The sequence below is a fragment of the Nicotiana tomentosiformis genome, chromosome 1 (genome assembly GCF_000390325.3).
Source record: "Nicotiana tomentosiformis chromosome 1, ASM39032v3, whole genome shotgun sequence".
NCBI lineage: Eukaryota > Viridiplantae > Streptophyta > Magnoliopsida > Solanales > Solanaceae > Nicotiana > Nicotiana tomentosiformis.
Window position 1 is genome coordinate 159,295,044 of NC_090812.1, and position 24,688 is coordinate 159,319,731.

At 34.4% G+C, this 24,688-nt stretch overlaps 2 protein-coding genes across 5 annotated transcripts; both read left to right on the forward strand.

Moving 5' to 3' along the window:
* The first annotated feature begins 1,549 nt into the window (after window positions 1–1,549).
* Window positions 1,550–8,875, forward strand: LOC104118258 (uncharacterized). Of its 4 annotated transcripts, none has more exons than XM_018778291.3 (4): window positions 1,550–1,663; window positions 7,722–7,826; window positions 8,115–8,239; window positions 8,389–8,875. In XM_018778291.3, the coding sequence occupies exons 2-4, from the start codon at window positions 7,745–7,747 to the stop codon at window positions 8,620–8,622; spliced, it is 441 nt and encodes a 146-aa protein (XP_018633807.1). In that variant the 5' UTR covers window positions 1,550–1,663; window positions 7,722–7,744; the 3' UTR covers window positions 8,623–8,875. The 4 variants fall into 4 exon arrangements, with proteins under 4 accessions (XP_018633807.1, XP_009627763.1, XP_009627764.1 ...); XM_009629468.4 differs by lacking the exon at window positions 1,550–1,663 and adding an exon at window positions 6,111–6,223; XM_009629469.4 differs by lacking the exon at window positions 1,550–1,663 and adding an exon at window positions 6,114–6,223 and having other exon boundaries at window positions 7,662–7,826.
* Window positions 8,876–12,173: 3,298 nt separating this feature from the next.
* Window positions 12,174–20,515, forward strand: LOC104118257 (uncharacterized). Its single transcript, XM_009629467.4, has 3 exons — window positions 12,174–12,534; window positions 17,444–17,535; window positions 19,626–20,515. Exons 1-3 carry the CDS (start codon window positions 12,382–12,384, stop codon window positions 20,032–20,034), a joined length of 654 nt encoding a protein of 217 aa, XP_009627762.1. The 5' UTR covers window positions 12,174–12,381; the 3' UTR covers window positions 20,035–20,515.
* Window positions 20,516–24,688: the final 4,173 nt, after the last annotated feature.

Consider the following 24,688-nt stretch of genomic DNA (forward strand, 5'->3'; position numbering starts at 1 on the left):
CATCCAATTACAAGTTCAACCATACTAATTTCACTCAAATTCGACTTCAAATTGGTATTCAAACTTGAAAAATTCGTTTTGTGACATTATAAAAATTTTCTTCTATTTCTCTTGAAGATTCAGTAATCTTACACCAAAAATGAAGATGAATTCATGGAATATAATCACAAGAAAGTTAAGAACACTTACCCCACATTGTGTGGAAAATTTTCTCTCCAAAATCGCCCAATCCGAGCTCCAAAATTCAAAAATGCACGCCTGCGGAAACAACCAACCTCCCAAAACCTCGTATCTACGGCCCTTTTCTCGCATCTGCGGGCTCGCAGATGCGCCTTCCCATTCGCACCTGCGGGCATTGCGCAGTCCTACTCTTGGCCGCTTCTGTGACTGATCTCGCGCACATGCGACTTCGTACCTGCGATTAAAATTTTCTTAGGTGCGATCACACCAGTAGGCAGCAGTTCCAGCATTTTCTTAAGTCCAAATTTGATCTGTTAACCGTCTAAAACTCACCCGAGGCCACCGGGACCACAACCTATTCTGTCAACAAGTCCCATAACATAACATGGACCTACTCGAGGCCTCAAATCACACCTAACAATATCGAAACAACGAATTATACCTCAATTCGTAATCATTGAACCTTGAAACTTCAAATTCTACAACTTTCGCCGAAACACATCAAATCACGTCCGATTGACCTCAAATTTTGCACAGAAGTCACATTTCACATTACAGACCTATTTTAATTTCCAGAATCGGATTCCGACCCCATTATCAAAAAGTCAACCCCCGGTCAAACTTTCAAAAAATTTAACTTTCGGCAATTCAAGCCAAATACAACTACGGACCTCCAAATAATTTTCCGGACATGCTCCTAAGTCCAAAATTACCATACAGATCTATTGAAATCATCAAAACTCCATTCCGAGGTCGTTTACATATAAGTCGACATTCGGTCACTATTTTAACTTAAGTTTTAAACCTTGAAACTAAGTGTTCCAATTCATTCCAAAACATCACCGGACCCGAACCATTTACCCCGGCAATTTACACAACAACTGTAAAGTATAATTTGAGCAGTAAAGGGGGAAGCAAGGTTGTAATACTCAAAATGATCGGTCAGGTCGTTACATATAATTTACCCGGTCCAAAGCTCAAACACCGTTGTACTGGTTCAAATATTCTCCTACAATTTTCAATTCAGACTCCAAACTATATTTAGACCTCTGTAGCATAATTGGTCTAAAAACATTAGGGGAAGTGCACAAATAACCCTTCTTAGAGTTGTTAATTAAGGATTAACCAGTACTTATTTAATCCAAAAAATTTAAACAAAAAATCTTAATTTTAGGACTTTATATCCTACAAATTAAATTGAAAAACTGAAATTCAGGATATATTGGCTAATTCCTAAATAACAGCCCTCTAAAATGGCTATTTGATGTCATTCAAATACTTGGGCCTCATCAGATTCGAGACAGACCCAATGGATTTTAAACTCACAACCCAAATACTATTAGTGGGTTATATGGACCCAAATATCGAGTGATATTATGAGCCCCAATTTGAAATTGCGCGCGTCTGCTTCGGCGCGTTCACACCTCTTTTCGTCGGCGGCGAACTTCAACTTCTTCCTCTCTTTCTCCGGCAAATCCAGTAGGTAAGTTCCTTCTTTGTCTATTGTTCTATTCATTTTCCTCTCAAAACTATATCCTTTGCTTTCATGTAGTCAATCCTAGCTAATTTAGAGTTAACGCATAGTTAATTGATAGTCCGAAGTTGTGAGGTGTATTAATCTGCTTTTACTAGTAGTAATAAATTTTCTGAAAACTTCTATGGTTCTTTAGTGACATGGATATGAGCTCTTATTTCCTATATACTATTTGAAACTTTATTGCCCTCCCTACTCAAATTTTAATTTAATTATATTAGCATATACAATTTATCAATTATGTACATTTTGAAAATTTAATGAGAATCAATTAACTCTTATAATCTCTCTAACGTACATATCCCACACGTTTCTCTCTCAATGCCCCTCACATTTTGCACGATCTCCCTCCATTAACGCCCGTCTTTCACGTTTTTCAAAAATGTCTCTCAATTTTTCTGAATTCTATCTCTAAATCCTACCAAAATAGTAGTTGCTACTGATTTTCCTTCCATTTCAATGAAGAAGAAAGCAACTACGAAGATTAGCCCTAAAAAGCTAATGTTGGTGATATTCCAACTTTTGATTTGAGTGTTTTCTCATAGGATTCACCCAAAAAAATAGTGAAATCGGCACATGTAAAATCAGAGACAAAGGAAAAGCTTTCCCCTCGTGGAGCTAAGGCAGAAGCTCGAACAAAACTTAAGCATGATAGGGATGCTGGTAAAGCTTCGACATCTTGTAAATCAGTAAAGCGGAAGGACAAAGAAATTGTTCGCGATGATGATTTCGTCGAAGAAAAAGTTATCCCGAAAGCTGCAAAAAAACAGAGTTTCTCCTACTGTCAAACCTTTAAAAAAGAAGAAGGTTCAAAAATTACCAAAAACAATACCCAAACAGTCATTGGAGAATGTAAAGTTTTAGTAGTTACAATTTTGTTTTGTTTTTAAGTTAAAAAACATGTTCTCATTCTCATGACTATACATATTTATTTTTTGTATTTGTAGAAATGTTGTCTATATTGTGTATATTTGTTGTAGGTTATCAACTTTTCTACATTTCCCTATAAATTATAGATTTCTTGTATATTATTCGAAATTATTTTATTAGGGAGTGTACTACATAATTAGTTGGTTTTATTGGTTATTAATTACTCTATTTTGTAGATGTTAGTTTCATTTTCTGTAAATAAATTGTATATATTATGTCTAGTTGTTACTTTCTAATTTATTTCTCTAAACATAATTTTATCAGTGTATTTGTAGCTTCAATGTAGTCAGTTGTTATATATGTTTACTAATTTTGTAACTTATTTGTATGCAATATATTAATGTCTTTTTGATTGTAGCTAAATTGTAGTAGAAATGCTTTTATTTTGTTTTATGTTCTTTAAACAAGTTTTATTAACTTACGGTTTCTTTTGGTGCAGAATAGAATATTTTTTGCACCACATGATGTTGATTATGGCATCACTAGGCTCCAGACATTATCCGACCTTGCTCCTTGCCAAATTAATGTGTTATTGTCTGAAAATAGGTTAAAGTTGTTTAAGAAGACATGTTTTGGGCATTTCTTTCCCTGCCCAAAATATGTATTTAAAATCAGGCAATTCACCTTCTCATGAAGTATGAATTGAACGCATCTGATTATGACTTTATACAACAGAGATAAAGGGTGAGAGACAGAACTTTGGATTGAGAGAGTTTGCCTTTATCATTGGCCTTAGATGTTTTACAGAAGTGACGGACTTTGGTTAGACAATTAAGTATGACAGTAAAATAATGAGGAGTTATTTTTTGAACAAGAAAAAAGTTGAGAAGTCATACTTGAAACAAATTGTAACCAGTCGTAGTTGGGTGAATGATGAGGATGCACTCAAGCTGTGTATTCTTTATCTGATAGAATTCTTTCTCTGTCATTCAGACAAAGATAATTTAGGTTTGATAGACCATTTTAGGTTCTACTTGGTGGAATCGGGGCAGTATGCGAATTACGCATGGGGTATCAAAGCTCATACATAATTGCTTCAGTCTGTTAGGCACAAGCTCAACCCTTCTGTGCATTTTTATGTCATTCGAGGTTTTGCACTCGCTATGCAAATATAGTTGTATGAGTGTTGCTCTACAGTCAACACTAATATAGGTACAAGGGTTGGTAATTCGATCCCCCGCATACTTAACTGGACAACTAGTAATGACAGGATATGATTATCTATATTGGAAGATAGAATGATCAAACCATCATGGATCAAGGTAAATATTTTTCACTTATAGGCAGACAATTTAATACAAATTATCTACACATTTTATACATATTATGACTATGTCCCTCACATTTTTTTTTACTCAGTCCACCAACATACTTGAAGCCTCGGAAGAGCTTTCAAGAATGAATTTTCCAGACAAATTTGAATACATTTTGGAGAAGCTGAAACAAAGGTTGAGCATCAGACAGATGCTCCATCTCCATCCGGACATAAGCACACAATGAGAATAGATGACACGAAAGATATTGTGAAATAAATAAAAAAAATTAAAAAAATATGTTGATAAGGTAACATCTATACATAATCCTAGCTGATTTATTTAATTTATGTTATGCAAATTATTTCGTTAACTCTTTCTATTTTAATATGTAGGTGGGTTTAGACTTTGGAATCTTCAAGAAAGAGGTATACGTAATTCTTGATTTTTAGTTTTCTTTATACATATATATATATATATATATATATATATATATATATATATATATATATATATATGTATGTATGTATGTATGTATGTATGCCTCTAATTGTAAGATACATTATAATATTTTTTTGTTCTTTAGGTTTTTGAAGAACTAAGTAGCATTCGATTGCTACTCAATGATTCCATCAAGTCTATTTTACAGGCAATAAACAGTCAAAAGAATAATAACATTGATATTAACGTTTCATTCGAAATATATTCATTTTGGACAATAAGTTTTACCATGTCTATGTTTCTATTATCATTCATACAGTATATAACCTAACAAATTATGCTTGCAGTTTACTGCAGTTCTACGAAAAATGATGAGCATTACAAAGAAAAGAACAATCAACACAATCCGGACAGTAGTGCTAAACTAGTATTGGCCAACAACCGTAAAACATGTATCTATATTATATTAACATTATATCTACAATATATCTACATATAGCCTAAATTAAGAATAAATAATCTACATTATATTTCCAATGATTTTCTTAGATACAAAACACATGAATGACATTCAAAATGAGGAGAATGTTCCTGTAGGTGTTGACTTATCTTCCCAAATTCAAGGGGCAACATGTATCTACATTATATCTACATATAGTCTAAATTACCAACAAATAATATACATTATATTTCCAATGGTTTTGAGCTGCCAGAGAACTTATCCCAGATTGTTAAGTTCGGCGAGCTTAATGAAGATGAAACAACCTCTGTGCATCAAGGAAGAACAAGGCAACCTGGAAAGCATGCAAGATCCCCCTTCTCCCTTTTTACAATTATGGGGGAAGCAATTCTGTTGGACCTCCAATTTTCCTCATCAAGCATCCATTTACTGGGGTTATTGACGACGATGTTGATCCTGACTTGTTGGAAGAATTCAATAAGTGGTTATACTTTGGTACCAACAAGATTTCAAAGAGGTTAGATTATACATTTTTTTATAATATCGAGTGCATGTAATTTTTGGATTTTTAGTTGAAACTACATAATAATTGTACTTGGTATGTGTTTAAATAGGAGGAAGGCGCCTTATTCTTTAAAAGATAACCAACTCAAGTCGTGGTATGATCTTGGAGTGGAGAAAGTTGATAAAAAAGAGTGGTTTTATACTTTGGCACATCCCGGGCAAGTCCTCAACGACACGATAAACACATACCCTGGCAAAATTTAATGATTAGCTGTAGTATTCTGTTATTTTAGAATTCTGTAGTTTTTTTTGTTTAAAAATTGTAGTTAAATTGTATGAAGTATTGAGAAATAATGAAATCTATTTTTTTTTATAGGAACGAAAAAATCCCATTATAATTTACCTGGTCCAAAGCTCAAACACCATTGTATTGGCTCAAATATTCTCCTACAGTTTGCAATTCAGATTGCAAACTATATTTAGACCTCTGTAGCATAATTGGTCTCAAAAAATTGAGGGATGTGCACAAATAGCCCTTCTTAGAGCTGTTAATTAAGGATTAACCAGTACGTATTTTGTCCTAAAATTTAAACAAAAAAAATTTAATTTCAGGACTTTATATCCTAAAAAATTAAATTGAAAAAACTGAAATTCATGACATATTGGCTAATTTCTAAATAGTAGCCCTCTAAAATGACTATTTGGTGCCATTCAAATACTTGGGCCTCATCAGATTCGAGACAGATCCAATGGATTTCAAACTCAGCCCAAATACTATTAGTGGGTTATGTGGACCCAAATAACGAGTGATATTATCAGCCCCAATTTGAAATTGCGCGAGTCTGCTTCGGCGCGTTCACACCACTCTTCGTCGGCGGCGAACTTCAACCTCTTCCTCTATTTCTCCTGCAAATCCAGTGGGTAAGTTCCTTCTTTGTCTATTGTTCTATTCATTTTCCTCTCAAAACCGTATCCTTTGCTTTCATGTAGTCAATCCTAGCTAATTTAGAGTTAAGGCATAGTTAATTGATAGTCCGAAGTTGTGAGGTGTATTAATCTGCTTTTACTAGTAGTAATAAATTTTCTGAAAACTTCTATGGTTCTTTAGTGACTTGGATATGAGCTCTTATTTCGTGCCTATTCGATAATGGCTCAATGTTGTACCAGTTTGTTTTTGAGTTTTTTTTTATTACTAGTAATTTACCTTTTATTAGTTTTTAATGAAGTCCTATAATGTTAGTATGAAGAAGGATTGGCAAAAAAAAAAGAAAGGAATCTCTATCATCATATTGCGAGTTTTCAATCCTTTGCGACTTACTCATATATATCAAATCATGTACCAAATACTTCCAATTATTAGAAACAAATTTGAATTAATAGTCCTCACAAATCTCAGCTATTTCAGTATCAACCAATCTAAAATGTCCTTGAAATCTAGTTCAAGTGGCAAAGGTTGAGGGACTTGTGACTTAGGTTATAGGTTAGAGCACTGCGCCATGCAAACTAAACCTCGTATTTGAGAAGGGTAGAGGGACGGGCCCATTATTCTCGAGTTTCGGAGGCTTTGGTTGGTCTTAAGGGTTGGCCCTAGTTGGATTTCTCGATCATTTCAAAAAAATTCTTGAAATCGCCCCAGGGCTTTGGTTTAGTGCTCAGAGCGCTGTTTGTGATATGTGTATTAGGCGCATGTCACAGGTTCTAACCCTCAGACAAAAGCTGGTATTCTGGTGGAGAAGTATAGAGGGGCAACCCCATTGTGCACCGAGTTTCGAACCATGCGCCACTGATCCTTGGGGGAGTTCTCAGTTATCAAAAAAAAAAAAAAAATCGTTGAAATCCTTATCAACTCGTCCAGATGGGTCCTTGTGTCTTGTTTTAGCATGTTGGAGAACTTGATAATTAGTACTTCTGGTAATACATACTTTTCTGCCAAGGTTATCATTGAGGTTTCTAGAATGCTTTGACAGCCGCACCTCTGTGTAGATGCTGTCCACTATTTTAGTGGGGTCGTGGCAGGGGAGGAATGTTTTAATCAAAAGAGCTGAGGTTGTAGGTCATCTAGTTTTATGAAGCGTGTTAACTAGTATGAGCTGTATTATTAATGTTTTGAAGGTGGACATGAACTAGGATAACAGTGTTTGAGGAGTAAAGTGACCGAAGAAGCTATAGAGAGCACGAGGATAAAGATAAAGTATTAAGTATTGCACCAAGGAGTTTGATAAAAGGGGATGAGAGCAAAAGCACAGGAATGCAGCCGTTTAATTACCTTGTTGTGAGCTTAATTTACTAAACTGTGAGCGTACGTACTTTCGTTCTCGATGGACCAAATTCAACTATTTATTTGTTGCATATCCTGTAGCTGATGCGTCAGTGAAGTGTTTTCATCCTTAACATACACGATATCATTCGTTATCGTCAGTGCCAGGCTTGGTGAATGACAGAATGAACCCTGCAACATCATTGTTTAGGAGGTTAAATATCAGAGATCTCATAACAAGAACACCTACTTACAGTGGCGCGAGTGGTATGTATTTTGATGTACTCTTTCATGAAGCATCTGCTTTCAAAACAATAAATATATAAAAATGTTCGAAGACTGCATTTGATAGAACTGTCTGATGAAGTTTCTGCAGATACAGATAACTTCGTTCAGCTTTTAAACTCTTGCAGAAAAAAAAAGAAACTTCATCATTCAAAAAGTTTTTGCAAAAACTTGAGAAAAGATGCAAAACTCAGTTTTGTAAAATTTGAAACAAACGCCACCAAGAAGTTTTGAATTTTCTGACATATGTTTTACTTGTGAAAATTTTAGATGTATCAGGAGAAGGATTGGGGTTGATGTTTAAGCGTTGGGCTACCAAAAAGACAGCAGGATCCACTAAGAATGGCCGTGATTCAAAACCAAAGAATCTAGGGGTAAAGAAATTTGGTGGAGAGGTAAGGATTCTCTTCGTTGATGACATGGAGATGATGGAATTATGGGTTGAAAAGAAACTTTATCAAAACCATCGCGTACCAAGTATGAGTTCAAGCCAATTTTTTGCATCCTTTGGTATTCTTATTCTGATATAATTTTTTGGACGCAGAGGGTGATACCTGGAAATATTATTGTTCGTCAAAGAGGAACCAGATTCCATCCTGGAAACTATGTTGGAATAGGGAAAGATCACACGCTTTATGCTCTGAAAGAAGGTTGTGTAAAGTTTGAGCGCCACAAGCTGAGTGGACGCAAGTGGGTGCACGTTGAGCCCAAGGATGGCCATGTGCTTCACCCAGTTTACTCGACTGCTGCAGCTCCTGAGCTGAAGACAGCAACTTAATTAGTTTTTCCTTCAACCGTTGATGGATTGAAGGAGCATGGATTTAATAAAGAAATCGATATGCCAGTACTACATTAGACTGTCTATCTTATACATCTTTTTCCCCTCTCTAGATTAAAGCTAATGATACTCAAGTTATGTTTGCCTTACTATAGCTTTTGATGTAACTGGTAAAACAAATGGTAGCTTTTAATAAGGTTTCTTTAGCCTTGAATTGCTGCTAGTTAATATAGTACTATTAATTTGTGTGGTCTCTTGAAGAGGTAAAAGATCGAAATGTGCAATTGTAGAAGGTGGAGACAATGGTTGTGTATTAATACTGCTTATTATTCTTGTTTTCTCATATCTTAACCAAGAAGCAAGAGTGAACAAGAGAAACTTTTCCCTACAGCATAAAAAATGGTCATATAAATATAATTCTGAGCAGTTTTGGTCATTTAAGATTGCAAAAAATGAGCATTTTTTGTTCGTTACATTTAACAGAGTATGAAGTAGAAGAAAATATTTAACTCCAGGAGAAAATGCAATGAATTGTTTCAACACCGACTCGAATTGTTTTTTTTTCTTTTATTGAATTGATCCCACCAGAACAAAATTTAAACGATTGATACATGTAGTTCCGTCAAATCCTCAACTAATAAACGCAAAAGCTACAAAAATTACACCTCCAAAAGTCAGTTCATATTACATTTTTTTTTCACATCTCTCACTAAATTTAACAACACAACTAGTTAAATATTTTTTTAAGACAAAAATGCTCACTTTGGAAAACTTAAAAAGGACCAAAATGATTCAGAAGTATATTTAAGGAGTCATTTTGAAAAGGGAAAATGGCCAAATATACCACTCTACTTTCGAATATTGTCTACAGTTAACTTTCGTTATACTATCCTGCCAAATTTACCCCTACCGTTATACAATCTGACCAAATTAGCCCCTACAATCAGAAAACTTTTAAAAATTACCCCTCAGTCCTACAGATGACTCAAAATCTCCCAAATTATTTTAATTAAGTCACTTATTCTTCTTCTTGATCCACTATTTTCGAAATAATTGGCATTTACCTAAATTTTTAATTGGAAAAAAAATAAGAGAAAGAAATATTAAAATAATACAATGGTTAGTAAACAAAGTATACTAAATTGAAGAATATAAATTAGGTAACTTGTCTAAATTCCAAAAGTATTTAAAACATCCCAACTTTAATGAATTCATTGCACCAAAGGTATGGAGACTTTGCAAGTATTAGTGGTAGAAGTTGAGGTTACTTGGAGACTTTACATTGTCGAATTCAATTTTGCTTTAATCAAATGCCTACGCATTGTGCACTCTTAAGTTAGTCGATCGAGCTCTATACTAACTAGATAATAACAAAATATATTCGAATATACATGTACATACATGATGATCAGCTGCATATAATAAATAATAAATAGACTCATTGAATTCTACGGTGTGTATATAGTTGAAAAATAAATAAAATTTAAACCAATTCCAAACTCATTATCACAAGAAGAGGAGTGAGTGCATTGGTAATTAAAAATATTCATGAATAATTTGTATGGTCTAGTACCTTTAGCATTTACATTAACAGTAATTTCTGAAAATAGTGGAGCAAGAAAAACAACAAGTGATTTAAATAAAAGGAAAATAGAAGATTTTAGATTATTTAACAGATCAAGGGGTAATTTTTAAAAGTTTGTTGATGGTAAGGTAAATTTGATAGGATAGTATAACGAATGTTAAATATAGACAATATACGAAAGTAGAGGGTTATATTTGTCCATTTTGCCTTTTGGAAATACCCAACTATTTTTGTCATTTTCTCCGGAATGAAAGATCAAGTTCAAATACCGAACATAAATAAAAAGAAAAGTAAAACTGTACATGGGAAACAAAAGGGTGGTGAAGAACCCACACTTACAGCAGCCATGATATTTTTTTCCCCTTCCCCTTCCTTTTCACCGTGTATCTGTGTGTGTGAGCACAATGAAGAAAAAAGGAGCAATCTTTGTTTGGTTTTACTGTCACTTTTACATATTGCAGCATTGATACAAAGTAGGCTTCCAACCAATAGGTTGTGAGTTCGAGTCACCCCAAGAGCAAAATGGAGAATTCTTGGAGGAAGAGAGTCGGAGTTTTATCGAAAACAGTCTCTCTAACCCAGATTAGAGGTAAAGTCTTCATACACATTACCCTTTCCAGATCACACTAGTGGAATTATACTGGGTTGTTGTTGTTGATATAACTTAGGCATATTTATATATATTTGAAACTTCAGTAACTTGCTCTTTTTTTTTTTTTAAAAGGAAATGGTAAGTGTTATTGATGTTAAAAACCAGTACTAAGAAAGTACGTAATTACATCCACGGATTATTAATTTTATATATGGTAGCTTTGTTCCCTCTCTCACTAGGAATAATATATATATATATATATATATATAATAACCTTGTTTGTTCTGAATATTTTTGGATGTTATAGTAAAATATTGTTATAGAGAGCATATATTATAATATAACATGAAAATTGGTTATGGAAAAACTTGCTTTTGTAGTGAATATTGTTATATAAGGATGCTGTTATAGAGTGGTCTGATTGTATATTACTTTTTCTCTTCCGTAAGCTGACATAGTGGTATTATGGTATAGAGACATGTCATGCAATTGAATTGTGATAAAATATTTCTTTTGCGATGGAGAAATTGCATTTTAATTATGCTGAATTTTTTCTTTGGTCTTACTTTCTAGTTTCTATGGGAATGGTAAACTGTTTCCTAATCTCCATATTTGTTCTAGTGTATGGAAGAGTTGGTTTAAGTATTGTGTTAAGTGTATAGTTCAAGTATAGTATTTCACTTTATTTCATAATATGAACCAAACTTTTCATTGCATGTCCATTAGCCCCCTACTATATTTTAAAGAGTAGTAATCTGCAATTTTGCTAAGTATAGTCAACAAAGTAAAACCTAAATTTTAATATCACAAACACAAATGAATAGATTAGTTGCCGAAATATTTGACTGGATAGTGGATACTATTTCTATTTGGTACCATTTTATAGACCGAGTTTAATATGTATAATTTGTCTTCCACATTATATTAGTAACAAGTAACAACGAAAGAAAATATAAAAATTGTCTGATAGGAAAACATCATATAATTTTATTTTATATATTAAATATATTTAAATTCCTTACTTAGTAGTTTAATATTATATACTATTTCGTTATGACCTAATGAAATAGTATAAACATTAAAGAATAAATTCAAATACAGAGAAAAAATATGAGTATATGATTTTTTTTTTTCATTTGTATAAGTTTTGATGCGACAGAATTAGAAGAATTACATAAATTATCTCTCAAACTTGTCCAAAAAAATCAATTACACACTAATACTTTATGAACCACCTATTATCGCTAATAGAATGAAGTAGTAACACAGTAAATATCTTTGTTTGTTATTATTTGACATAAAATGTACAACACGCATTTAATACCTGCTGTAATAATTTAAGAATCAAATAAATAAATAAATAAATCCTCAAATTGCGTGACCAATTTCAGAAGGGGAAGGAGTTGGTTCATCGAAGCAAAAAGCTTTACCCCCGAGAGAGTGAGTGTGCAATTCAACCATTTCCATTTGTCAAAAATTCAATATATCTTTCAACCTTTTTACTGTGTGTGTGCGTGTTTTGTGAGCACATTAAATAAGAAAGAAATAATCTTTGTTAGGTTTATACTAGTGTGTTTTTTACATGTTGCGGCTGTGGAAATGGTACCAAAATTGCTTGGCAGTACATCCGGTGAAGACGCAAGTCATCAGCTCCGGTTTGATTTGGGGTTTTGGGGATGTTGCTGCTCAAGCTGTCACTCACTACACTGCCAAAAAACACCTTCATCTTCGCTCTGTAAGCTTCTCCTTTCCTTTTTCATTTTTGTTAAAATCCTACTTTTGCATATTTTGTTCAATTGGGCATTTGGTTTTTTTGTGTTGTTTCTGTTAGGAATGGGTTTCTGGTTGTTTATGTGATGACTCTGCTATGAAATTAGAATGGATTTATCTTTTAATGTTGATTCATTTCCACATTGCTTGTGGTGTACATTAATTATTTTTATTCATTGGGTAGCTGTGGAAGAAAATGAGAGAGAGTAGGACCCAAGGGTGTGGACGAGTGGTCAATGAAGTGATAGGAGAAGGATGAGGTCTTAGGTTCAAATCTCAGCGGAGGAAAAACAAACACTAGGTGATTGCTTCCTATCTGCCCAAGCCTTGGTGGTCAGAGTTACTTGGTGCACGTGCTGGTAGGAGATAGTAGATACCGGTGGAATTAGTCGAAGTACGCTTAAGCTGGTGCAGATAGCCAGATACCATCGTCATCGAAAAAAGGAAAACAAGAAAACGAGATAATAAGGGGTGGGGAAAGAACCACCCCATGAGTATTCATGCCATGAATATGTTTTTAATATAATTTGTAGCTAGGTTGGACTGAGGGCTAAAGAGAATCCTTTATTTGTTTAAAAGATAAATTATTGGATACCTGAATGAATTGAACCCAAATAGAGCAAAATGTAGAGGATTCATACAGCCGACCTTAACCAGGTTGAGAGCGAGACATAGTTGTTGTTGTTCTTCAGCTGAGGGCTAAAGAGGCACAAGTCAAAGTCATAGTATCTGGAATTCAGATCTCAATGGTTTCGTCACTCTGGTATCCAGTTTGGCCTTCCCCATCTCTGTCCTAAGAGTAGTTGGACCATCAAAAGACTATTCTTATCTTCTAAAGTTACTTAAATAGCATCATCCACCATTGAGTAACGATTTACTTGCTAGCACTTTGTCGCTTTTACACTATATTTGGTTGAAGCCGGAAAAGGAGAAGGGTAAAAGGAGGGAGCTAAATGATTTACTTTCCCTGAGGATAACACTTATCCTATTCCTCAAGGTGTATGGAAATATGGAGTTCTACTTCCTCCTTTCCTCTTCTTTCACTTCCTAACAAAACAAGCAATATTTCCTTTAGCCTATCTCTTTTATTTTCTGTCGTATTGCTACTCTTCTTTCACCCTATCCGAACATACTAAAAATCTTTATGAGTGCTATTCTTTGAGTTGGGTTTTGCCAAGGCATGCTAATGTCACCTTTGTTTAATACTCAGAAGCTCTTTCTCTTGAAAAATTCATAGAAAAACTCAAGGTACGGGCTCACGAGCCTTTACAGTTACAAGTTGAAGAAACCAATTTCCTTGTATCGGACTATTATTTGTGATTAATGCAGCCACAAGAGTATGCATATCACAGAGAGCACTATGAAATAGCCAAAGTTGTTTTGACAAAGATCACATAATCCATCAGGACAGATGCTTTGACACTCTTATATTAATTGGACTATCTTAGTCTGCAGTACATCACCTAGACGGAGTAAGCCTTTTCAATGACTAGACTAGTGAAAGGGGAATCCATTTCCCACACCTTAATTCACAATAAAATCCTTTCACTCATAATTTTCTTTGCCACATTACTACAATAGTGAAAGGGTTTAGTGTACTGCTTGGTCTAAGCAATATATCCTTAACCAACTCGTTTCTTCCTTCGTGTAAGGCTCCATTGACCCGGTAGTCCAATTAGAAATGACGGATTCGTGGTTTCTGACCTTGGTGACTGATGGTTTCTGGGGAAACAAATCCTTATAGTACTTAGAGATCTGAAATCTCCTCAGTTGTCATCTCTATATCCATTTACACCACTTCACTTTAACTCAACCTTAATCAAAATCTTCTCATAATGCTACTTGCAGTTTGTATGGATTTGTTCCTCTGAGTGTTCTTTCATTCATGCTAGGAGGTGAGATCACAGCAAAGTTGCTACTTGCCTACTTATACCATGGATGAGCATTGAGCTCATTATTATTGTTTTTGTTGTTGTTTTGATAAATAATCATTCTTTCCTATTCATCGCTGTAGAAAGATCTTAGTTGGAAATCCATTTTAAAGTCATACTTCACCTTTTCTTAAGAATGCAACCAACTCAACTAAAAACTGACTATCAACTCTCATCTCCTTGCTTCTGGAACCATGATGAGCCGCACAGATACTCTTACTTTAGTAGAAGGAAGCCTGAGAGTATAAATTCTCATATCGTGGAGTTCCTCAATTATAATTGGTTTGGCGATATTGCAAAGAATGTGGGTACTATTCCATTATTTGTGTCCTGCCAAAGGATAGTTCCTTCTGATAAGCTATATAAAGCCCCACATTCAGTTTATAAGGGCATTCAAAGATGTCTATAAAGGTCTTGAGTCACTCATCTGTTGCCTCAAGTTTTTGGAATGCTCAGATTCTTTCATATGACATCTAGAGTCAACCTTTTACAAGCTCATTCTCGCACTTGCAAGTATGTTTTGAAGTTCACTGTGTGTACTACAGAATTGAGTAACATGTGCAAGATGGTCTTGAATTATATAATGTCTCACATCGGGTATAAAGTGCGTCCAATAGGTTTAGAGTAATTCGACCAGCTTGAGACAACAAGGGGTGGGTACTACTTTGGTGAGGCATTTTTCTTTTTACTTTAGGTGTTCACCTCTGGCTTAAGGCATGCCTTTCAACACCTTCGCAAATAGGCACTTGCCTGCTAGATTCAATTTATTTTCTCTTTTTGCCCTTCATATTGCTTGTTAGGGGGTAACTGTCTTTTAAGACTATTGTACTTGTCTTTCATTGTAAGAATAGATAAGAGAGATCGATTTATCGCCCTAATTTGCAGCACAGACCTTCAAGGTTGCCGCCCTAATGTGCAAGAGACAACCTTCAAAGCTTCGGCCTTAATTTGCAGCAGTATCCTTCAATGTTGCTCTTTTCTTCCTTTCTCGCACAAACTGCTGTATCAGCGAGTGTTCCATCCATCCTCCCTTTTTCGCCTCTATATATATATTTTTTTGAGAAGGTAACAAGTTTTATAAATTAAGTAGAAAACCCTTTAGCATAAAGATTATGCTAAAGGTTAAAGATAGTTACACGACCCTCGAAAAAGAGCAAAAACGCAAACCCAGACTTGTGGTAGTTACAAAGACCCAATAATATCCACTATAGACTCTACATCCTCTACCAGAGCTTCTTTACACCAAAAGTGAAACAAAAATATACAATTCGTCTTGATCTTCTGATCAGTGTTAGCTCTATCTTCAAAGCACCTTGAATTTCTCTCCAACCAAATTGTCCACCAAATACATATTGGGATCAACCTCCATCAATGCTTCTGCCTCAGTAGAATACCTGGGTCATTCCAGCAAGCTAACATTTCTGCAGTTGTCCTAGGTATTGCCCATTTCACACCTTTCATACCCATGAAAAGATACCACAGCCTACTAGTTACTTTGCAAGCTAACATTTTCGCCTCTATATTTTTCCTTTGTTCCTTTTCCTAAAACATTTTAAATCATTTCTAGTCAAAAACAAAAAAAAACTTGCTTCTGAGAAAGTTCGGAAGGAAATATTGGCAAGGCATTAATATTTTGTTTCCTCTGCATTCCTTCTTTTATTGAATGGGAATGTTTGTTGAACCATGGGTAGGAATTTCAGAAGTTTAATTAGTCAAAGGTATTATTCAGGAGAACTTCACTGTTGTTCAACTCGTAAATAAAACAAAAAAGCTGGGTGGTATCCACATTCATTGTTTCTGGCCCTCCGATTCTGTTTGCTCTACACTCAGGGGAAGGATGATTAACTCCTTGTGCTTATGAGGGCACTTATTGATAGTTTTGCCAGTGCTTTTAAGTGTGGAAAATGTAGAAAGCCGCATTGGTCTATTTGGGTTTCTAAGTGCAAAGCCTGATAAAGCACTTGCTGTAGTGAAGAACAACCGGTTGGAAAAAAATTTGATACAACGTTACAAAATATAATTTAAAAAACAAACTACATTAGATGGATTGGAAAAACTACAATAAAGTAAATTATATATAAGGTGAAACCTGTGTCAACTAAATTTAAAACCACTGCAAATTTTGATTGAGGTGCACCAATACAATTTTTTAAGCTTTTGATTGAGAGTGTACGACTACTTTTCTTGTCCCTTCTGGGATATCCAACTTAATGACTAGTTTTCTTATACTAAATTTCTAATTTCCTGTTCTTAATTAGTAACCTTATTATTTTTGTAACAATACAGCAATTTGCCGCTATATTTATTGATTGGTGTTGCCTTTTCAAAATACGGGGTACGAGCCTCATAACTTATCCTAATTTTCTATTTATATAAAAGCAGTTAGTGGTATGGTTTTTATTGAGACATGCGCCTTATCTTTGGTGCCTGCACTGAAGCTGTCTTAGCAAGACGAAGCGGCTGGTAAAAATAGCATCTCGTGCTTCATTGCTCAAGCCCGCATTTAACTACTCCGAGTTTTGCTGTGGAGTGCAATACTGATTCAAAACTAGCTCATTAAATGTTAATTAAGTGGGTGAGTGGTTTTGCTTCCATTAACAGAAAAGGAACAAATGAAGGAATAAATGTTTTTTCGGATGTTACTGATACAAATAACAACATTTTCTCTTGATTACTTGTCAAAGCGGGAAGGTTTGCCTTCAATTTTCTTTGTTTTTTTGGCTACAACCTTAGTTAGTTCTTGTGATTGCTGAAATCAAGACAGATCCCCGCTGCCTTTCTATTTTAGTCCTTTCACTCATACTGAAGTTGTTTGCAAGAATCGCCTTTTTAAGAATATTGGCAGTCTGATTTTCATGTAATAGCTGTGTTCTTGCATGACATCGAGCCGTTTGTCTGCCGCTGATGTTATTTATTGGGAAATGTTATTCCTTTTTACTGCAGGATAAAGAAAAAGAATTTGCAATCAACTGGAGACGAGTTGCCACAACAAGCTTGTTTGGCTTTGCGTTTGTCGGACCCGTTGGCCACTTCTGGTAGACCTTTTTTTTGCTTATTTGGAATGTGTGTTAGCTTCTGATTAGGTCACTGATCTCCACGCTTCACCCAGTGACCTTGTTTTTGTTATTGTTATTGTTTTTGATGAGTAGTATTCTGTGATTACTATTACTTCATGAGGTACATTTCTTTTTGAGGGGGCTGACGGAGTCTGGCATACTGGCATTGTTATGTCAAAGTTATCAATTAATAAAATATACTTCTTTCCTTTGTCAAATAATAGTAAAAATGTAGTCTCAAATTTACTAGACCTTTCACAACCTTCTGAAATTTCTCAAAATTGGGCGCTGATGTCAATTTATATCAATCTAGCATCTTTATAGTGGAAAACTTCAGTAACTTTTTAGTAATTGTGAGGTTAATTTCATGCTTGCTGCTATATACTTTGTTCAAGAATTTTTGCTGCTCTTGCTAAATCTGCAGAGTTTGCCCTTCATATATAGTTAATGATGCCCTAAGTTGCTTGGACTCTTCACTTTCAGTGCCGCACCCATGTCTACACGACGTGGGGTGGGTGTGGGATCTGTACCGGATCTGGTCAACTGAATTTGGGTACTTTGACCAAAATCAACGGAGAAACTCGGAACAGATATGGTGATTTCTGAATTCAAAACAAAAGCTAGGATGAAATTGAAGAAAATGGATTACCTTGTATAGAAACTTTTATGTCAGTCATTTTCCTTTTATCTCCTTCTCGGATTCTCCTCTTGATCAATATTTTCTCCTTCTCGGAATACCTTATTAGTTTTTCACATAATGTCTCATAATTTAGCATATTTTTATAACTCTATTTTCAGATATTTAAATTATTTTTAGCCGAATACCCGCACCCATATACGTACCGGATCCATACCCCCGAGTCTTAAAATTTAGATCATAAAGGATCCAACCTCTAGATCCACATCCGTATCGGACATCAGCGCCAGAGTCCGAGCAACTTAGATGATGCAACAGAGGAACGTACTCCTATTTTTCTTATATGTGTGCTATTACATATTTTCTATTGTGGAGAGGTAGCTATGATGTAGAGAGATTCAAGAGTTTATGAGTTGTGAAAAAGCCTCCTACCTTCTATATAGTCTTTGTTGAATTTTTTACTTGTGCCTAAATTATTCTTGGGGTATTTCAATCCTTCTTGTTCAAAACAAGTTAACATAGGACAGATTTCTGTCTTGCCATCTGATATAATGAGCTTTCTGCAACTTTACATAGCTTAGCAGTAAATATTGATTCTTTGTAGCAGTAACTGCAAAGTGGAATATGTCTTACTTCGCATGCATCTCTTTAAACGCTTTGGTAAAAAAAGCACTGGAACTTTATTGTGCTATGTTGGATTTATTTTCATTTCCTCTCTTCAAGGACCACGATCAGACTGTCTAATGTGTTGATGCATGTCATTTTATTGAAGTATAATATAATAGATTCTGCATCCAATTTGAAACATTCAATAGATAAATACTGAAGTTTTAGTTTAACATCAATTTCCTTTCGTATTGTCCCTCTCAATCTATGCAGTCCTTACGTTTATATCTGGGTGTTCATAGTTAAATATCGAGTATTCAGTATCTGTTTATTTTATATGTGCCAGTGGCGATGCCACTATTGAATCTCTCCTCTTGTGATCTGTTCTACACTTTACTAAGTGAGGTTTTTAGTGCATATGACTTTAACTATTGGAAGGCTTGGCAAAACATAATCCAAACCAGGGTCAGACCACATATTGAGACTAAATCTTTTCCTGATATTGGATTCTCCTGCAAAATTAAATTTCACTAGTTTGTTTAGTAGAATGTACTGGTGTAAGTACTTGAATTTCTGGTGACAAATGCTTTGCCTAGCACAAACAAACTAAATAAAGAGATGATGTTGGAATTATGTGGCTAGACATGTGTTGTTTGTACTCGGGAATAATTTTTTGATGTGCTCGAGCATCTTTTATTAGCCTTAAATTACTGTTATGTTGTAACAACTGAAAGTAACAAGTCTTGAGTGGTAATTGAATAGCTTGCAGATAAATTTTACTTCCGAAATGTCGGGGTGAATGGATCTCACTATTGTATCTGTTTAGGTACGAAGGATTGGATCGCTTCATAAGGTTGAGACTTCAAATGCAACCTAAATCCATACGTTTTGTTGCTACAAAAGTGGCACTTGATGGTGTAATCTTTGGGCCCCTGGATTTACTTGTCTTTTTCACGTATATGGGCTACTCCACTGGGAAAAATACTGCTCAAGTTATTGAAGGTGTGAAGAGAGACTTTCTACCGGCCTTAATACTAGAGGGTGGCATTTGGCCTGCTGTGCAGGTAGCCAACTTCCGGTATATACCAGTTCGGTATCAGCTTCTTTATGTCAATTTCTTCTGCTTGCTCGATAGCTGCTTCCTTTCATGGATTGAGCAGCAGGAAGATGCTGCATGGAAGCAATGGTTGAAAAGCATTGTGCGGTTAAAGGAACAAAAAGAGAAAGGCGGATAACTCCTTCTTTCACTCGGAAAATGTATTAGTTCTGGAAATCCTTTTTCTCTTTGATAATCAGGCACAGTTATATTAGGCATAGAGACATGTTGAAGACAGGCAAAGTAACACAGGAATCTTGGAGAGTGCCAACCTGGAAATTGGTAGTTGGATTCAGTAAAAGTGATTGCACTTTGTTTAGCTACACTATTTACAGATTGAAGCTTAAGATAGCTATTATCAACAGATCTTCATCCACTATTTGAATAAGCTTGTGGGACTTTTGATACTGTCAAAGTTCAGATGCTATTGTTTGGTCCTGTATTATGAGCTACGACAAAGCTATACATTTCGATTGATGTTGTTTTGCTTAATTTCCGACTTCCCCCTTTGCTCCTGCTTCATATTTGATGTTAGGAGTTCATTTTGAGCAGAGAATTGAATTGTGATGAAATATTTCCTTTTGATTGAGAAATTGAATTTGATTGCTCTCAAGCACTGATCTGTTGTCTTTGGCTTTGTTAATGTTACAATTTTGTTCTCCAAGGAACTGATGGGCATGGCTGACAACAGACCATGACATTTCTTGACTTCAAACTCTTATGCTGAATTATCCTTTGGTTTTTGTATGGCAAAGAAAGGGACTCATACTTCAATGAAGAATTTGTTGTATTCTTTGTTGCCAAAATGTGTCTTCACATTTTTATTCAAGGATGTCTCCACATAATGCTTATCCTCTTTCAATTATACACTCTTTAACATATTTAAATCAACTCTTGTATAAAGAATTTGTTCTGCACTCTTTGGTCTTCGCATTTATTTTTATTTTCTTACAGAAAAATTAAAGAGTCGGGTATTTGAATTGAGACCAAAAAATTAGATGGTTCAACCTGTTGGGCTAAAATGGCCTGATGGACACTCTTAACATGATATATCGTCTGTTTTGGGCCAAGCCCGCACGTTTTTCCTCAAAAGCGCTCACACTATTAAGAGATCCATTCATCTTATATGTAGGTTTTTAATCTTTCCAGCTACCAATATGAGACTTTATTCGCACACCCAACAATCTCCCTCTCGAACTAAGTTCCACGTGGCCCATCACTATGATCGATGGGTCAATTTTCGAGATTAACTGTGTGTTGCCCACATTGTTAAGAGTATTATGGCAACCGAAGTCCGCAACTAACTTCTTGTGTGCGCATCGTTCCATACCATCACTTTGCCATCTCCATACTTGTCCCGCCGAACCTGGGCTCTGATACTAGTTATTGGGTTAAAGCAGTCCAATTACATTTTTAACGAGCAAAATTTATTTTAGCCACTCGGGCCAAACTTATAACACCTGGTAGCTCAAAATTACAATATACATTTTATAACCCAAAAGTAATTCTAGTGGCTAGCCACCGAATAATACATCTGATCCACAAGCACAAACACATGTTCACCGGAGAAATGATTTTCGGCCCAAAATGGTTTAGCCTGAAAACTTCACCGGTCGCAACAGTGGCTGAAAATTTCACGGTCGCCGGAAAAGCTATATACCGGCTAGATCTGCCGAAATTCAAATAGCAAGCAAACCATCTTTTAGATCTAGATTTTCATAATATCAAAATCCCCAAAACAGTAAATAAAACGATAAGAAAGAGTCGCCGGATTTAATGGAGGGTCGCCGGTGTTTGAGTTTCAAAAACTCTTCCTCCTATTGTAGGAGGAAGTTGTATTCTCCTATTAGGTCTTTTTCTAGGTTTTGTAAAAATATACTAGTTGGGTACTTACAGTATCATGTGTTGCCAGAACAACATATTGGGTAAAAGGGTATGATAGATTGAGGCGACAAGGTCTATTTTTTGTCGAACAAATACTCTTTGGTTTCTTTGTGTTGTACATTGTTAATGAAATGTTCACATTCATGAGCAATATGACACCTTTGGAGTTTTGATTTATGATGCCAATTTTATACCTGTCATCTTCCTCAATTCTATATGTAGCTTTTATACCTTAACCAACGAGGTTCACATTAATTCAAGGTTATAGGCAAATCTATTACAACCAACTAGAAACAAAAGAAAGCAAGAGGAATTGTATAGGAGTGTCACTATACAATTTATATACAATAAACTGTCACTATACAAAATATATATAAAAATAGACTGTCATTATATAAAAGATATACTAAATAGACTATCAGTATACAAAAATATATAAAAAAAATAGACTGTCACTATACAAAAATATACTAAATAGACTGCCATTATACATTTTATATACAATAAATTGTCACTATACAAAATATATACTAAATAGATTGTCACTATACAAAAAATATACAAAATATACTGTCACTATACATAAATTATACAAAATAGATATTTCGGGCTATTAGATGTAATATGTTTGGGTCAGAGGGCCATTTCGTGTCAATGGGGGAAAATATGGGCTATTAAAATTTTGAGGGGTTATAGAGGGTCATTTTCTCAAAATCATGGTATGATACTGTCCTCTTTGGGCCAAGCCCGCCCGATTTTTCCCAAAAGGCCTCACACCATTAAGAGATTCCTACATCTTATATGTAGGTTCCCAATCTTTTTAACTACCAATGTAGGACATTGGCAAATACTCACCCACCACAAACTATTTACCCGCTCCTACCCATAAAGTTTTCCTCCCTACCCAATTATTTTTTAATGCTCAACCCTTCCATAAACTATTTACATTATATACCTATTGTAGTTGAAAGAAGTTGAAATAAGTACCAATTTCAAAGGAAGCAAAATAAAACCTTACAATATTTCATATAGGTACAACCAAAAATTTAAATTGGAGACTAAGTGTTGGAGAAGATCTTTAGCTTGAAATTTTTGACCAAATCCACTCCAGATCAACTTTAAATGAACTCAAACTTCATATTCAAATTTGTATAAATGTTTGCAACAAGTTTTAATAATATCCACCTGCATTCAAAGTCAAAACAATTATTAAGTTTTTAATTCCCAAACCAAAAACTTCAAAGCTCCTTTAATGGTGGACTAGTTTTGTTTTTCTTCAATTATCAACCACCAAATTTAGACTTTAACCACGATTTTAGCTTTGTACAATAGCACCCAGATGATAAAACAATAATAATTGATATATATTGTTATAGTATACTGTATATTATTATAGTATATTGCATATTATTACAGTATACCATTGCATTATATTATATACTATTACAATATACTGTTGCAGTATAGCTATATACTCTTATAGTATATTGTATATTGTCGCGGTATACTATCAAAACTGTATTAAACTTTTAATTCTCAAATCAAAGCTTCAAAGCTTGTTCATTGGTGAGCAATTTTTATCTTTTTTCCAATTATCAACAACCAAATTCGGACTATAACCATAATTTTAGCTTTTCACAGTAGCACCCATATGATTTAACAAATAGCAACCGAAGTGTATTATTGTAGTATATTGTATATTATTACAGTATATTATTATAATATATTATATATTATTACAGTATACCATTATGGTATATTATATATACTATTATAGTATATTATTGCAGTATAGCTGTTTACTCTTATAGTAGTATACCGTAGCAGTATACTATTGGATAATTGTGTTCTTTAAAATTCAGCCGAAAAATTCGTTCTCAAGTATCTCAAACCACCTCCAAATGCGACCAAATTTCACTGCAAACTTCCTAAAGGCACTATAAGCCATATTTTACAGCACCCACTTTGAATTAAATATCAAATCTTCAAAATAAATTTCAAATTTAGGAACTTCAAGGTCAACAATGGCGGGTCTTCAAACACGCAAAAATTTTGATATGGGAAGCTTAATATATAACCACAATAACACATGGGTTCAGAAAAATAAATAAATACATAAAAAGAATATACTAATATAGAAAGATGATTTTGGAGTGAAACTCATATAAAATAATATGAAAATTTATCTTTTAAAATTTATATAGAAAACCCTAATTTGTTTTTGGGTAAATGCATGGGTTTGTACTGGATTTTTATCATTCACTAAAAAGACTAAGCTATGGGTATATTTTGAAAGGGAAAAAGAATGTTTGGGGTATAGGACTCTGTTTGTTTAGAGAAATTGAAAAGGAAAAGGGGATTGAGTAGGCAGGTAAATAGTTTAGGTCGTATACGTAGGAAAAGTAAATACTTTAGGCATGAATATTAAAGGGTAAATAGTTTGGACTTAATAGGTATAAAGTGGGATTTTCTCATATTTCTTTCCTTTTGGAATCACTACATAAAATTTTAGACTTATCCCCACAACTATAGCCATAAACAAAGCTATTGAATTTCTCTCTTTAGCAATGTCTAGGAGAATTGACAGTGTGAGGAACAGAAAATTTATCCGCTGAATGCCTCCTGTTGAGTAGCCGTTTGGTCAATAGCTTCAACTAAACATTATTTGCAAACGTTAAACTTTCTTTTTTATTGCAAATCAATGTTTGTTTATTATTTTCTCCATTAGTTCAATTTAAAAAATTTATTGAGCAGTATTTTAAACAAATAATCAATCACAAAACTTCCTTTTTTATATGAAATTTATCAAAAAATATAGTAATTGTTATTCTGGTTTTGTTATTGCGTTTCAACTATTTTCTAGTTCTTATGATGGTGTTATTATTTCTTTAATTTTTGTTTGATGGTAC